This window comes from Sylvia atricapilla, chromosome 7 (assembly GCF_009819655.1).
Source record: "Sylvia atricapilla isolate bSylAtr1 chromosome 7, bSylAtr1.pri, whole genome shotgun sequence".
Lineage (NCBI taxonomy): Eukaryota > Metazoa > Chordata > Aves > Passeriformes > Sylviidae > Sylvia > Sylvia atricapilla.
The window spans coordinates 6671679-6688720 of record NC_089146.1 but is presented as its reverse complement, the minus strand read 5'-3'; the positions used below and the strand labels follow the sequence as shown (position 1 = coordinate 6688720).

The 17042-nt window shown below is 40.1% G+C and overlaps 1 protein-coding gene across 1 annotated transcript in view; it reads left to right on the top strand.

Annotated features, from left to right (window-relative positions):
• Window positions 1-13483, top strand: part of CALCRL (calcitonin receptor like receptor) — a 63271-nt gene extending 49788 nt beyond the window's left edge. Inside the window, exons 11-13 of the mRNA XM_066322504.1 lie at window positions 2864-3082; window positions 3416-3457; window positions 9401-13483. Of these exons, the coding sequence (XP_066178601.1) occupies window positions 2864-3082; window positions 3416-3457; window positions 9401-9622 (483 nt within the window). The 3' untranslated portion in view covers window positions 9623-13483. The remainder of the gene's footprint in view (window positions 1-2863; window positions 3083-3415; window positions 3458-9400) is intronic.
• The last annotated feature ends 3559 nt before the right edge of the window (window positions 13484-17042 follow it).

Below are 17042 nucleotides of genomic sequence, written 5' to 3'. Positions count from 1 at the left end.
CTAGACAAATAATTGATCAAAATTGAAGGGGGAAGAGAAAAGGAATTGGCTTGCACTTCAGTGAAAGCAGTAGTGATTTCTGTATAGACTTCAGATGTGCCAGTGCTCTTGTGATTTTGTTTATTTGGATGCCATGCATTATTTAGGTATGGCATTGTTTATATAAATATTGATACAGGGATGTTCCTTTCTCCCTGTAATATCATGTGTTAGTGTTACCATTACAGATACAAGTTCTGAGGGAAGGTGTGCTAGAGAGAAGCTCAGGTGCTCCCCACTTTTTATTTCATGTACTTGTGTTTAATGGCTTTAAGCTGAACTCGGTGCCAGTTTAGAAGTTCAATGCTCAGTTTTGTCCAAGCAGGCAAAGATATGCAGCTGCACAACTCCACTAAAAGCCAAGCAATGGCTACCAACTCATATCTAAGAATACCTGAGTGCCTTGAGTGAGAATGGTCTGTTTATATCATCCTAAGGAGGACCTGGAACAGAATTTAAACCTACAAGGATTACTATACTACTTACTGCAAACTCAGCATGGAGAAAAACAGAAATATCAGGGACATGAGGAGAGTTTAATTCAAAACCTGCAACCCCTATCGACTTAGGAACTTGACTTCAGTTCACTGCCACTCTCGAGCCAGAACCTAAACGCTCCTGAGTTTCCAGTATAGGCACCAATTTTTTTTTTTTTTTCTTTTGTCTAAGATTGCCTTCTCTGCCTTTGTTTCTATTTTTGCTCAGTCTTCCTGCTCAATTTTCAGGTCACTGGGGTGCTGTTGCTATGTCACTCTGTGTTCATTGTGCAGATAGCACAACAGAGCTCCTTTGGGCTTTTCCAAACCATCACAGTCAATTTGATGATAATGTGTGAGGAGTTCCACTGCCCTACTTTGGCTCAAATGTAAAAATCTACTCAGCACCTTACTTAAAACCAGGACCTGGTTTTATCACTTTAATTAAAAATTCAGTTCATCCCAATCTCGCTCTTATTTTCTGACAGAAGTGATACTCATCAAAAATTGGTGCTACATACTTGTACTGACACTCACCCTGTTCTACTCAACTCTGCCCTCTGCTTTCCCTCCTCCAGCTTTCTAGTTGCCCTTTTAGCTATTTGCAAACTCCTCACATGCTTAATTTTGTGCATTTTGGTTTTGGTGGGTGAAACAAATAGAAAAGCTCTGTGCATATTGTAAAAGAAACAGCTCATTGGGTGCTGCTATTTATGCCTGGCTGCTGCAACTTTCGTCTTCAGCTAGCACTTAAGGACAGTGTTACAGGAATTGGCCGTACTACCAAAACATGAAAGGGCAGAAAACTCAAGTGTTTGAGACATGTTAATGTTGAACAAGTAGATTTGAGAAGGATTAAATTTAGAAATGGAGGAAAGACTCATTGTCTGCATGTACTATAGGAAGTTGGATAGGGATCTTGGGCTACATAAAATCTAAATAAATCCCTCGAGAAAGACTCAGAAGACCTTGGCTGTTTAAACAAAGCTTGAAGGTAGCTGGAGGCTTCCAGGAGAAATTCATGCGGTAGTTTCCTATGTAAAACAACTTCCTGTTAGAATAATTTAAATAGCATGTAAGTAGAATATAAATAACATCCCATATCTCTAAAGGGCCATGTTGCTATCATAGCACACAGCTATTTATCCTGAAAGCCTGAACTGACAGCAAGAATTCTGCCAGGGCTGTGGAGGCAGCGGGACACCCCCGGTCTGAAATGCCTCCCCTGCTTGCACTCGTGCGATAGCAAGACAGAGCCTCCTCCGAGACCAGGAATTCTGAGGCCTTTTAGAAGGGGGTTGTCTGTCTGTCTGTCTGCCAGCCTCTTCCCCTATCCCCTTTTGTCTCTGGCTGTTGGCAAGGGCAGACAATCGTGTGGAAGCTGAGATGGGAGCAGAGCCGGTGTCTCTCCCTCCCACAGCGGCTCCCCAGAGCACCTCTGTCCTGTCTCTGTGCCTTGGATAAGGGGATGGAGTGGCTGAGCTCTCAGGGTCCCACCTACCTGCAGCTTCCACCAGGTGCTGCACGGGAGATGTGGGTGAGGTGGGATCATCCCTGAGGCTGCTGTTGCTCTGGTTGCTCATCCTTGGCGGATGTGTGTGTGTATCCATGCACATACCTGTGTGTGTGCATCAGTTTTGTGCTTGCTCATAATGACAGATTGGGGTTTTTTTTCTGGTCAAACTGAAGGAACAGAACCATTTCTAACAAAAAAGTGCCTTAGTAACTATGGAAATAAATAAGTTCAGTAGTTGTTCAGTCTTGAATAACTTGTAGACAAGTTCAGGCACAAGCAAGGGAGTGACATAGAGCATCATCTCATTGCTTGCCCCATTGGAAGCTCTGCTGAAAGACTGAAAGATCCAACCATTGGCCACTCTGAGAATGCCAAATCCACTGCTTGTCTAGAGGAATATACTTGTTGCAGCATTTTGCCTTTTTTATTATTATTATTTCTTCTCTATAAATTTACTGAATTCATGTTTAAAAAATAAAAAGTAGCTTTTTGAAGAACCATATTTAAATGCAAGGAAGGAAAAGCATCATCCTCTCTCCTGACCAACCTGAAAAGAATCAATCCTTCACCCATGCACTGTTACTGACGGCAGAGAGAAAGATCTGTGAGTTGTTACCACTTGCTTAGAGAATTTGAGGAATGGCTGTGGATATTGGAAGTTAGAGCCACATGTCAGTTACTTAAAAGTGTTTTCAAAAATGCTTATCTGATATCTCTTGTACAATCACAGTGTTAGCCAGGCAGTGTGAGTTTGTGCTGTCTGGTTCCCAGTCTCACAAATCAGTGTGTGGGATCATTTTCCAGACCTCCTCATCATTTTCTTTTCCGACAGGTGAACCTTTTCTTCCTGCTGAATATCGTCCGTGTTCTCATAACCAAGCTGAAAGACACCCACAAGGCTGAGTCCAACCTGTACATGAAAGCAGTGAGAGCCACCCTGATCCTGGTCCCCCTCCTTGGCATCGAGTTTGTGCTGTTCCCATGGCGACCCGAGGGCCGGATCGCTGAGGAGGTGTACGACTACGTGATGCACATCCTCATGCACTACCAGGTGGGAAGCAGCACGCAGCCTGAGCTCACCTGAGCTCAGAGCAGTTGGCATGGCAATCAGAGAAAAGAGAAATGACTGTGGGGTTTCAGTTCTTAAAGATCTTCATCCAGTAGTCTTTGACTTCTCAGTATGCTGAATTTTCATTTAATTGCCTTTCAATTTGCAAAGGAAAGAAACACCATGGCAGAAAGCTGGTCCCATATTGTTAGTGATCTGTCCTGCATTTTCTCTGCTATCTATATCTGAATTTTACCAGAAACCTTTAATTATCTCACACCTGAAACAGCCCATATGCATATGAATTAAAGCAGAACCTTTGTTTTGATTTTACAGGGTCTGCTGGTGGCTACGATTTTCTGCTTCTTTAATGGCGAGGTAGAGTAACAATTTTTGCTATATTTTTAACAGTTTTTCTTTTTATATGGTTTTGTTCCAGCAATTAAGGAGGTAATTTTTTTTCTTAAATTTTATGTCTAAATTTGTCTAAATTAAAAGAAGAAAACAAAGTATCAGGATATCAAGAGCAGAGCTTGGAAAGGACTATGCCATCATTCGTGGCACCATTAAGTGTGTTAGGACTGATTTTTGGGTGCTAAGCTGTACACATTTGTCTTGATTAAGAAACTGAATAGAGTTGTCACTTTGCTATGAAGTCCATGTAAATATCATAACACTGAAATGTTCTGCCCAGAAGGTTTATTTGTCTGTGTTGGAAGGTGTACAGGATGTTATCCTGGAGAATCCCTGTCCTTCTGCAGCAGGAACAGGGCACAGTGCAGACGTGTTGCTGGGCTGGGTGTGGCTGTACCCCAGACAGGGGCTGGAATTAGATGGTCACTAAGACTTCTTCCAACCAAACTGCTTCTATGAGTCTGGGATTGTTTTATGACACTCTCTGGGAAAATTTTAGGCTGAGATTTGGAGAAGTGTTTTTTAGCACAAGTGAAAAGCACCATTCCAACAGTCAGACCCTCACGGCTTGGTGTGCTTAGGGCAGGAGTTTGTGTGGGTTAGAAGTGCATGTTTAAGGTACCATGATCAGCCAGTTCCAAGCACAAACCTTACTCTGACATTAGAGGATTGTGCCAGGTTTCAGCAATAAATGGTATTGATCCTGTTGAAGCTAACAAGCTTGGCTGTTACCCTGGATAGGTCAAGTACCTGGAGTGCACAGGGTGACTTTCATGTAGAAACTCTTGCCCCAGGCTGTAGAGAGTACATGTCCAGAGAATACACATCTTAATGTCAGAGATCAAAATAGTGGGAAGGCTAAAAAAAAAATACATTGTTAATGTTGCTCTTGCTTGCAAAATAAAATCCCAGCAACTCCAAAACAAATGAACCAAACTACCCCCACCAAAAAACTTAACTGGTAATTTGCCAACACTTCTGGCAGAGGAACAATTACAATGTTATACTTACTCCTACACATCTGTTTGCTCATTTGGTCTACATTTAGTGTGGTTACAGTATAGGCTGTAAGTAGAAATGTGGGAGTAACCAGATGTTCTTTTAAGACTGAACCCTTAGGGTTTTTTATCAGATGTTTTAAAATTGTGTCAGTGTGTTTCTGTAGTGTTATTGGGCAGTATTTTTTAGTCACAGGTAAATATTTGGCTGATGATAAAATTGATTCATGTAGATTGCCTTTCCTTCTCTTCCCAAGTCCAAAGCTGACAGATTTGCAATCAAACTACCATGAGTTTTGAAGGTTTATTTATGTGTCTTTGTTGTGTATCCCCCCCATGCAAATGCATGAGTCTCACTGATTTTTTGCCAAGGAGCCAGAAAAGATGAAGATAGTCTTTCTCTGAGTTCAGGGCAGGGGCCTTCGAGTAGATGCAGGTTCAAGTACCTGCATACATTTGCTTCAAAGCAAGAACATCTTTAAATGTTAAGGATGGGATCTGACCACTTGCCCTCCCTCTGCATTGACATTTCACACACTCTTTCCCTTCTACAGCACAGAAAGCTCAGGTTGCCTTCAGAATGCCATAGTATAGTTCAGAATGCCTTCTAAAAACAGGTGTTTGGAAAAAATCAGTTTGTTCCTCTCCAGTGGAAAATTAGGGAGGAGAGGTGGAAAACCTTGAGATTTCTGCAGTTTTTATAAAACAACATGTCCACTGCTCAGTTCTGTTTTCATCCTTGTGCCTCTTCCAAGGCTGCTTTTAATTCTAAATTATGAATGATTTTGACATCTATTCCTGTATCTGTTAATATTTCATTGTTACAAACTCATATTTTTTAACATGTCCTCTTCTGCTGTGTAAGGAAAACCAAATTTGAGTCGTCCTGTAAATTCACCATGGTCTCATCAGGGGTAAACGATGAGTTCTTCCACAACTCCTACAAATGCTTATAAGTGAATCACTCCTTGAGTATCTGCTGGCAGAATAGTGTTTAAAGGAGGATTTAGGTATTTTAACATTTATTAATTTAGGAATTCAATTTTTAGACCATAGCCCTCAGTTAAACATACATGTTTGTATTTGCTCTCTAGAGAGTGGAAATTTATGCTTTTTAAACCACTTTTGGGTTCAGTGTTTCAGTGACCACTATTTGGGTTGGGTTTTTTTTTAATAATTTTCAGTACACCTTGTTCAAGAAGGGATTTAGTGCTTTATAAACAACTGTGTCAGTAAGGAAATCCAGGGGGAGAATGTAGGTAGGAAAAATATCAGCACAGAGAAAATGTGTTTCCTTTGTCTGCTAAAAGGTTCTGGCCCTGGCAAGTGGGGCTGCAGGCACTCGTCTGCTCCCCTGCAGTCACACCTGAAAGCTGCAGCGTAGCTGGGCTGCACAGGGGCTGCTTCTCATGCCCCTTCACAGCAGCTCCTCCTGAGGGATTGCAGGAGGGGCAGCACCAGGCACTGCTGCCAGCACTTGGCTGCACTGAGTCTGTGTTTTAAAGGTGATGCTGATGTTGGGATTGACACTTGGAGTGACAGTGGGGCAGGGATTCCTAGTGGGATATTAGCAATTAAAAAATGATAAAAAGTACTAATTTCTCTCTAAGTCTTAGCCTTTCCCAGCTGTTACTATACATGTTAGTGTATTCTGCATCAAATAGCAGGAGTCAAATCCTGTTCAAGCGAGACACTTCTGGCCAAAGAGTGAACAGAAGTGATCTGCTAGGATAGAACTTCTATGAAGACAAAATAAGAAATGTAAGAAAAATAGTTGGTATGTGATGCAGACTGTAGCCAAGGAACATCTCCAGCTCACTGAGCAGAGCAGCCAGGGGTGGCCTGTCAGATCCAGTTCTTACAGGCCCTGCAGCTGTTGGTCACAAACCTCCTCCAGACAGGGCGGATGTGCAAGCTTGGATCTTCTGTGGCAGGGCTTCCCCAAGGACACTCACATTCTGCTCATGGGCCAGCAGCCCACAGAGCAAGATGCTCTCAACACATCACGTTTTCCAGCTTCAGATGGCCTAGCTTGGCTTTTGGCGTCATAGAGGCTGTGGTCAGAGGAGAAGCTTGTCCCAGGTCTCTGATAAATCAGAAGATTCCTGTTAAAATTTCAGTCACAGGTGCTATAATGACCTACATGATCTGTGTAAGACTGGGGTTTGTTTGCCTTTTTTCTTTCGTTTCACTGCTCCACAGAAAGGATGCCATGAAGATCATAGTCTCAGGTTTGCAAGGTTATACAATCTGTTGTACAATAGATGAGATAGATGAGGCTGTGTTGTGGTTTGGTTTGTTTGCTTTTTTCCTGGGTGGCTACTGAGCTGTTTAATTTGTCTGATATCCAACATCAAGCTAGCAGTGTTTAAAGGGCTGACTGGAAGGAGTCTTTGGTGCAAACTCATCAAATCCAGCCATTATTAAGTTATAAGGTGAGAAAAAGAAAGAAAGACTCTTCCACTGGGACCAGCTTCTCTTAATGACTGAGAAACACAATTATATTACTGCGGTATTTTTCATTCAATGCTTTCCTTAATATCCTTTCTTGTAACAAAGTTCTACCCCTCCTGAGCTGAATTTACAGCTCTGTGCCACTGCTCAAAGCTGAGGAGAAAGTGGTAAAAGTTCTATTTTCACTTTGTGGGCAGACACACACATTGTTAAACACAGTGTAATTGAATTTTCCCATGTTCTCCTATAAATGATTGGAAGGTTAGAGAAGACTGAAAGACATTCACAATAGATGAAAGGATACAAGACCCCACAAGAACAGACAGACAGCAGGACAGAGGTTGCAGTCCTGACCCAGCAGTAACAGAGAGGCTTTGGGAAGAATGCCAGGAATACATGGCTCAGTTAGAAATGCACGGAGAGAGTGTGATGGGCATGGGGGCAGGCAGAGAGGAAATGCTGTTTGCCCCTACAGGAAACCCTTTTTACAGCTCCCTGTCCTTGGCTTGGAGCAGCTGGACTGCTTTTCCCTGGCAGCAGCCCCCAGACACCTGTACACTTGCCTTACAGGGATGCTGGTGGTTCTCAGGAGTTATGGAATCCTTTGGGTATCCTTTAGGACCGGTTAACAAATGTTATTAAGCAAAAGTAAGATGAACAATTGTTACTGAAGGAACCAGGAGAAGTGTGGGAGAGGACTGGAGTGTGTAACTTGGCAAGCCTAGTTTATCTCCCTGCTCTGCCAAGAGACTTCTTTGACCTTGTTAAGCCATTTAGTTCCAGTTGCTGGCATTTTCCCCACCTCCAGCCTGTCTTTTCTGAAGTGAAAGTTGCTCAATGTGTAATTTTTTGCATGTGTGTCTACATTCAAACTCTGAGCTTATTGAAGTAACTGACTGTGAAAGGAGAATGAATAGAACATAGCTTAGTGATGAACACAGACTGATTGATTCCAAACTAAATTCCAAGCTTCCCTCTTTGGAAAAGCTGGAATTTTGAATATGCTTCTTATCTCAGCTTTATGATAGATTACAGGAGATGGATTCAACCTGTGCAAAGACTTATGGTTCTGTGTTGGCTCAGTTCTAAGGTTCTATGCAATGCATATATTAATTAATCAAAAACTTCCCATGCTGAAACAAGAACTCTGCCTTTAGACTCTGAAGAAATACAGAATTTTTAAATGAAAAGCAATAAGACCTGAAACTCAAAAGCGTTAAGATAGTTTTCTCAGTGTTTGAAGATTTGTGTTTAGATGTTCAGAGTGGATTAGAAAGTTTTTTTATGAACAGTAAGAGAGCCCTTCCTTTGCCCTGAAATGCTAATTTTTATGTTAATTAGTTGATACTTCTTTCCTCACTCTCTGCCGATTCCTTGTAAAGGATTTGAGAAATATGAGGTTCTCCTTTAAACAGAAGTTTCTGATACCAGACTGCAGGAAGTCTAAAAATTACATCCCTTTTCTTGTATTTATTTTTATTTTTCATGATTAAAGCCAGAGTAAAATTAGACAAAAGGAGCCATTGTGTGAGGGAAATGGAAATGGAAAGCAAACATAAACCCTAAAGACCTATGGAAAATCCTAAAAATATTTACTCACAATATAAACAATTAACTGGGACAGTCACTTTTCCACTGGTAATAGCTGGGACTGCTTTCTGTACAAAGTTTGGCTGAAAAGGGAATTAAATATTCATGACCTGTAGGCAGTATTTTTTAACATAGAAAAATGTTTGAAAAAACAACAACAGGAGCTATTACCATTGTTAGCATTCCACTTGGCACCTGCCCTGAAAGACTAATTCCATGTGAATTTCATGAATGTGACACTTCATCACTCCACTCTGCACAGGTGTTTAACCATATTGAGGGGAGGAAGGCCATGACAAACACCACATCCTTTCAGTGGAGGCATGTAAACCAATGGGCCTTCAGCTATTTTATCAGCTTTATTTTTAGCTCTGGTAGAAATGTGGAGTTCAGGAAATTGTCCTCCTAGTCATTTGCTTAAGGTATGGTCAGAAATTGGCAAAGACTGACCCAATATGCCAAAAACCATAGCAAATGTAAATTATGGTTTGTTGAGAGTAAATGAATTTACAGCTGCTGAGGATGTGGCCTTTTGAAAATAAGTCTGAACAGAAATTAAAGAAACAGAAGTTTTTCACCTCTGTTTCTGATCTGTCTACGCGGGACTGCAGTCCACAGGGGAGGAAGCAGAAAATTGTGTGGCTGCTGTTCCTCCCGTAACCTGGGCTTTTGCTGAGCAGCCAGTACACTACAATTGTAAAATACCATTACATCACTCCAAATTTGCTGGAAAAGAACGTTTGCCTTAGTGGTGAATAATTCAGAATGTCTCAAGTGCTAACTGCCGTGTAGGTAGGTATCCTTGTCCAGGACTTCTGAACCATCCCCCAGTGGTTTACACACTTTGCTCTTTGTATGGGCACAGGTGCAGGCCGTGCTGAGGAGGCACTGGAACCAGTACAAGATCCAGTTTGAGCACAGCTTCAGCCACTCGGACGCCCTGCGCACGGCCTCCTACACCGTGTCCACCATCAGCGACGTGCAGGGCTACGGCTACAGCCACGACTGCACCAGCGAGCACCTCAACGGCAAGGGCTACCACGACATGGACAGCGTGGCACTAAAGACTGACAAGCTCTACGGCTGAGGGCTGCCCTGCTGCCACCCTGTGACTTCATGGCCAGAGGATCTCACCCACCTGGGGGTGTGCTGTTCTCCTGAACGATGCAAACTAAAGCAGCGTGTTTCTCGTACGTGTGTATGCGCACACGCGTAGGTATGGTTGTGTTTCTGTGTATCTATACAGTATGGACATCTGTACATATATATCTATATATGTATGTGCATTTATATAAGGATACAAACTTTGCCTCTTCAGTTTCTACTGTGTAGACAAAGTTGGCAAATTTTTGTACAAAGGGAATCAATGAAGGATTTCTTATTTTCTTGGAAGTTTGTATAAAACTGTGCTGTGTTGAAGCCACTTCATTTGCCTATAGAATCTTAGAGTGTAAATACCGTACTCTGTTGTCTTAATTCAACCTAAAATAGAGTAAAGCAAAATGGTTTAAGTAGGTGCAATAATTACAATAAGTTTTCCAGGTTCTTTTTTTGGTCCAGCATTTGTTTGGCTGTCAAAAAAGCCTGACAGGTATTCTGAGGTAAGAGATTCAAAGCTAGATACTGCTGTTTTTGTTAAAGAGATTAATGTTTTGCTTTGGTTTGGCCAGTTTTTCTTCCCACTGTTTTACACCAAGCACAGAGACACCAGTTCCAGTGTGAACCTTGATGTACTGCAGTGTAATATGTTGCACCAAGATCTGGGCAATTTTATTTAAGCTATTTCAGGATGTTCAGAAGTGTCTCCTTCTCCTGAATTGTCTGGAAGTTTCTTCTGGATTTAACAAAGACAAGACTGATGAGGCCTCACTGCCGGAGAGCAAAGGAGTAACCTGAGTCACTGTAAGTCCCTCCAGACCCTCGTAACAACTGCAGCTGGGGGAACTTCACTGTGTGCTTGAGGAATGTAATCAACTGGAGAAGATCATGTACAGAATTTGTTGTAGCATTGTTCTGATTTTAGTTTTACAGATTTCCCTGACCATATGCTTGAAAACTTATTCTTTCATTCTTGGGGCAAAGGTTTGGTTAATTTTGTGGCTGTTTTTGTTGTCTGAGATGAGCATGCAAAACTGAACACAGTGCACATGATACACTACCTTCAAAGCCAGTATATGAGACTCAGACTAATCAAGCAAATTAATATTAGTAATTCTCATTATTTGGAAAATCCAGTATTAATATTGTATTATAAAAGTTCAAAACTTACTGGATTGAGAATTTCAATATTATTTTGGATTGGTTGATTCTGAATCTCTGTCTCGATTAATTTGCTAAGAACAATACCTTATATGTTGTTTCTTTGGTTCTGCTGGTGCATAAAGGTCTCACTGAAAACTAAGAGGTTGTCAGGAAGGTCTTGAGAAAATGTCTTCATAGAAATTTATATTTCTGTTAAATTTTTACGCTTTAAAGAAATAGTAGTTTTGTTAAGTGAAATGACAAAGTGCTCCAGAATGAGGGCATGAGTTGAGGTGAGTTCACTGAAAATTAAAAATGTGAGAAAAAATTGTATACATTTTATTTGCAGATAAGTCTACTTGAAGTGGGGAAAAAATCAAAATTTGACAGAAGCAAAAGTAGATGCCAGAACAGTGACAGACTGTTTTGCTAATGACGTATTTCTGGTGCATGTAGTCCAGTCAAAAAATTGGAAGACAGCTCTTTCTGAGACCAGTTTGAAATAATTTAGCGTACAAAATTCTTGTATACAAAACACCTTGACTTTGACATTTAAACATTTTTGGCAGTAGCTTTTCTCTGTGCTTTACTAGTGTCTAGGTAATTTTTCTTGTTTATTACTTTGTGACTTCATAAGGCGTTAAATGCTTTGTACTTAGAAAGAAAACAGGAGGATGTGGCGAGTTCATGCCACTTGCACTTTTCTTTACTTTTTTTTTTTACAGTTCTTGTGCCTGGAGTTTGAATACAGGAAGTGTTTTAGTAATGATTTAGTGTCACAATATAGAATCTCAGCTAGGATGCACAAATAAAGCTTTCTCCTTTTCTCTAGAGCTGTCTGGTCAGTTGAGGGGAGTGATTTGAAGAACCTGTTGGATTGTGTAGTGTACACTACATTGTGAGAACTGGCACTCACATGTCACAGTCTGAAATTTTAAGAGTGACAGTATCTGCTACAACATGACTAGAGGTTACTTAGAACTCTCTTTGCAGATCTGTGTAGTGTTACTTACCTTCAGAACAGATTTTATCAGTGGTGCAGAAAATCCCTGCTCCAGGTGTAGCAGCTCTATATTTGTGGGACCAGATCATCAGCTGGTATCGATCTGTCTTGAGTTCCTTTTGCAGAATGTGCAGGTACCACTGAGACTCAAAGCCCAGGCAGGTGTCTGTCCACTTTAATGTGCTGGAAGCCATTTATGCCATATTATTAGACAATTATTTCATGGTACCTGGTGGATTGTTGCTGTGATTAACACTTAGGTGTTGGTTTAGAGTGCAATACGGTATTAGACTTTAATTAGGCTTCACTCTCTGGGAGGCTGTTGAAATTAAACAGACTGTAGATTCTGTCAGTTAATACGTATTTCTGAATGCACTCTGTCCTCTTGTCATGGTAACTTAGGAGGGAAAATTGTTTTTATACAGAAATACCCTACTTCTAGGTGGTCAATCACAGATTCCTTCTAGGAACACACACCTCCCATCTTCACTTTGGAAAAGAAACACATCCAGCTTGATGTGCAAGGAAATCTTTCTGGCTGTGAAGTGTGGTATAGCACAGCTCTATTTCCCTTCTCCTGCTGAGGTTAGATAACCTGTTTTCTAATTTGCATTGGAAAATACCAATTCCTTATTTTATCTTCCTACCTCACCTTTTTTCAGTTTCTGCATAGCTCAGAGAAGGGTCTGCTGCTTAAAATGTTTTCCTGTCATCATAAGTTAAAATGAAATCGTTGTGCTGATTTTTCATGGCTCCCTTCTGCTTTACAGAATGTTATAGTCCATAGCTGTATTCTCTGGGATGGAAGTAAACTCTCTTTCGGTGGGGCTGTGAGATTCCTTTGAACATGCAGATTATTATTTGTTTATTACCTGCTATTATTTGCTGTTTCTTTTTAATTTTTTAAATTTTATTTAGTGAGGATTTATTGTATCAATCTACAGGGGCTACAGCAATAGTTGTCTTATATTTGTTATCTGTAACACCAGCATGTTATGATTCAGTGAGAGAAAATGTCTATTTTTAATGCTACTGTCTTCAATTAATAAATGGCTGCATTGCAGGGTCCCTCGGTTGTTTAATGTTGGCATTTATGCTATGCAGGTTTTCATGGTGGTGATCTACAAGAGTATTTGGCTGTAGAAATGCTGCAACATATACTCCTTTTGATGTCAAGAAACATTTGGGCTGGCAACCAGGCAACATTCATTTATTGTACTATGTAAATAAGATTAATAGAAGCTATGGCATTGTATTTATTGCTTACACTAAGAACAAAATGGAAAAAATGTGAAGCTATTTTTTTAGTTGTTCATTTTCACCTTGTTCATATGAATAATGCATTTTAATTGCTGAGAGAAGTATTGCTTCTGATCAATAAAATATTACTCCATTTATTCATCTCTCTTGTGCTGTAATATAACAAAACTGATGTAAATTGGCTTTCACAGATGTCTTAATTCTGTGCTAATTAAATATTAACCCAGGGTGAAAGTAATTACCTAGAGTTACTAACAATTATTTCTTGTTTTAAGTGTTTTTCAAAACTTTTATTTAATACTAGAGTGCTGAATTTCTGGCATAAGTTTGTACATATAAGATAATATAAGATGACTGGACATAAAATTATTTACCTGAAAGTTTCAGATTCCTATTTCTTGTTTTCTGAATCCACCTGGTAATAAAAAGCTATTAATACTTACATACATTAAGCCAAAATGTCTGTTTCATCAGGAGCTAACAGCAGAGTAGAGACTAAATCGAGTGTATCTTTCTTCTTCATCCCATCAGTGGAGGTGGAGGTAGAGAAGCAAACCTGAGCTCAAATAAAAAACCCAAGCAGTATTTAACCACCCCAGGGGATTCTTAATACTGTTAATACTACTGTTATCCCTATTTATATCTCCTGTTGCCTCTATTTAAAGTGTGCAATATCCATCCAAAAAATGCACCATCCCCTCCTGCCTCTCTTCATCACTTCTAAGCAGGAGCCTGTAATTCCAGGTAGGTTTTTTTGATCTTCAGTTGCTAGGACCAAATGTCAGGCAATGGAAATTGTTACAGACTCTACTCACACTAGGTTAGGTCTATCCCTTCAGTTCCCTACCAATACTCCCACTTAGTGATTCTCTGTATGGAGAAAGTTAAAACTGTTGCATTTAACAAATATTCTATACTGCTATACAACTATGGAGAAGTAAATCCGATCCCCCAAATCCAAAAGCTGCTCCTTACAACATGTTACTGTAATGCTCGCCCAGCAGCAGCAAAGGAACACAAGTGATAACTACAGAAACATTTTGCAATGCAGTATAGATGCCCAAAAGCAACTAAACAGCAAAATGAAACAGCATCCTAATCTACTCCCCCTAAAAAGTGATCCTTACACTTACTACATAATTTTAAAAGAGAAAATTTTCTTACAGCACAAGTACCCTCACAATAATTGAACCAAACTTACCAATATCCCATCAGTATTGTGATACACACAATCCCATTCCACTCTCAGTGAGATACAGAGGTTACTGCCTTTGAAAGTTTCCCAATTACTCCAATAGTGTATCATGCACATTCCTGTCATGGCAGCCACCATTGAAATCAAAGTTCTAAACCAAAGTTTTAGCTTTTGATAATGATCTATGTGACAATGTGTGACTATGTGACAACAAAATACAAACTTCATTTTGTACTAGACAAAATCCATTCCAAAGTGAGTCTGACTACAAGTGCAGAGGTGACAGACCCCTCTTTCTAATCACAATTATCTATCAATCACCCTACAGCTGCAGCTCTTTAACACCTTTTAAACCATACTTCCTAAATGAACAATTCCAATTCATCCACATGGAGTTCAAGCTTCATTTGAGGCAAATGACTTACAGGATTCTTTTTTAATTAAACTCAGTTTTATTACTGCTCCCTAAATTTTAAAGATATTTTCAGCTACTACTTCTAATGACTAATTCAACGTTTTCTTCCTCTCAACAAGAGTTATCCCTCTAAATGAAAACTCATACAAAGGGAAAATATATGATTATAGCTAATTCCTTTGAAGTTTATAAATTGTTCAATGTGAATTTAACAAAATACAACCATAACAAAATCAAATCCTGTTTTCTGCAAAGTGCTTACATGCTATTGTTAACTCCTGACTTCAGATGAACAAGCTTTCCTGGAAATTCAGATTTCGCAATCAGCTCCAAAATGAAAAATTGCCACAAAGGAAAATGTGCCCAGAGGTGTTGGGCTCCCTGGTGCTGTCTGGTGAACCCAAGTTTTATTGGTGGATGCAGGCAATGTAAACCGAGCTCCTCCCTGTGAGGCAGCCAGGAGCAAACCCATCCATGCAGAGAACTGGTTTGGAGCAGGTGTTTGGGGCAGAGCCCAGCAAGGAATCCCAAAATTGTACAGCAAATACATAATCATAAGCCAGGCACAAACTATCAAAGGAGAAAGAAAACAGGCTTGAACACAAGTATTCATGTATTTGCTTAGCTCCTTACCTTGATATTTGCGAATGAGAGGTGACAAATGTTTGCCTGTGGCAGAAAAACTCCTTCCAAAGGTTCTCCCTGCCTTGGGCAGGGATCACTGTCAACTGATGGTGTCTGACACAGTGAAGGCCCGAAGCAGCTGTTCCATATTGTGACAGTCCATGGTATCTCCAGTGGCTTTGCATATAAATAGTTAAGAAAACAAAATACTGAATTAGTAGGGAACAACAATATTCAGATTTTACAAAAAGTAGATTGCACTAACCAGAAATAGCTATCAGAGAGTTAGCACAATAAACATGATGATAAAAAACCATTGCTGGATATGAGGGAATTAGAGCAAAGGGGACAAAGAGCAAAAAGTAGAATGAACTGTTCTGTGCCTATTTTTTAAAATGTGCTACAAAAAGTCTTCAAATCAAGAGTATTGCTATCCTTCGAACCACGTATTTATAGACTTAGAGAAATTATAATGACTTTGTCCCTTACGCTCCCCTGGATGTAAACCTGAAACATCAGAGAAGAGCTAGGAACACAAATACTTCATCACATTTTCCTTAGCTAACCTTGACTAGGAGCCAAATACGTGCACTGAGTAGAGAGCTCCACAGTGCATTTGGCTGGGGCTCGTGCAGGGATCTGCAGCCATGAGCTCCACAGAGCAGTGTCCACACCTGTCCTGTTCCTGTTACTCACAAGGAACTTCCATCCTGTGATGCCAAATGGACTCCAGGAGTCATCCTCAAGCGCTGCCTCCTCCTGTCATAGTTTGGGCAGATGATGACAGCAGCAGTTTCCTTACTCCAGGGTTTGCTTCCAGAGCCTGCAGGCATTCAGCCACCAGAGATACTTCAGAATATGCAACAAGAACCAAATTCACAGCAAGAGCTCTCAGACTGAGATGACTTGAAGCTTCCTAAAGTTTATTACTATTCCCTGGGTTATAGCAGAGTGCAGTGTTGTTTTTCATATTCCTATATGCCTTGTTTTTCATATTCCCAACTCTCTTACACAAAACATCTCCCTTTACCATAACTGGGATACTCTTTATCCAGATGATACAATGGACTTGGTACAAGAATTTAGAAAGTAAGAATATCAATGCCTTCAAAATCTTCGTAGCAAATACCTGTGGTAAAATGAGTTAAATTTCAGGTAATTTCAAGGTATGGACTCTGAGCCAAACAGTCCTTTCCAGTCCAAGTCTGTATTTGCTAGGAAGTGGAGAAATTGTTTCCCTTTCCGTTTGTCAGTGGAAAATGACAGTAGCTATTTTTCATTTAAAGCTAATTACCTCTTATTTTTCTCCACATGGACTCATTTCTAACAGTCAGGAGTGCTCTAAATAGCCTTCTCTAGCTGCAATTAAAAAGCTAACTAGAATGGTATGTAATTCATGTGTAAAAAATACTTGAAGAAGGTGGTTCAATCAGGAAGCTTTCACAGAAAAAAATGAAAATATTGAAAGCAAAAATAGAAACATGCTAGTAGCAAAACTCTCTAAATGTGTTTTTGTTGCAGACAACGAGCACTACTTATAATTACATTTTCATTATATAATGGAAAAAGATTTTTCTCTTTTAAGCCATTTAAAGTGAGGGGTTTTTAGAAGCACAAGGACTTGAAGTGGTAAAATACACTTTCTATTTAAGTTTCAGCAAAATATTTTGAGTTATACACCTTCCTGTCTGTCCCACCACCTCAGATCTCAGTATTTCTCCAGCACTGGCATGGTTTTCTAGTATTTCAAATGAAATCTTTCTCCCATT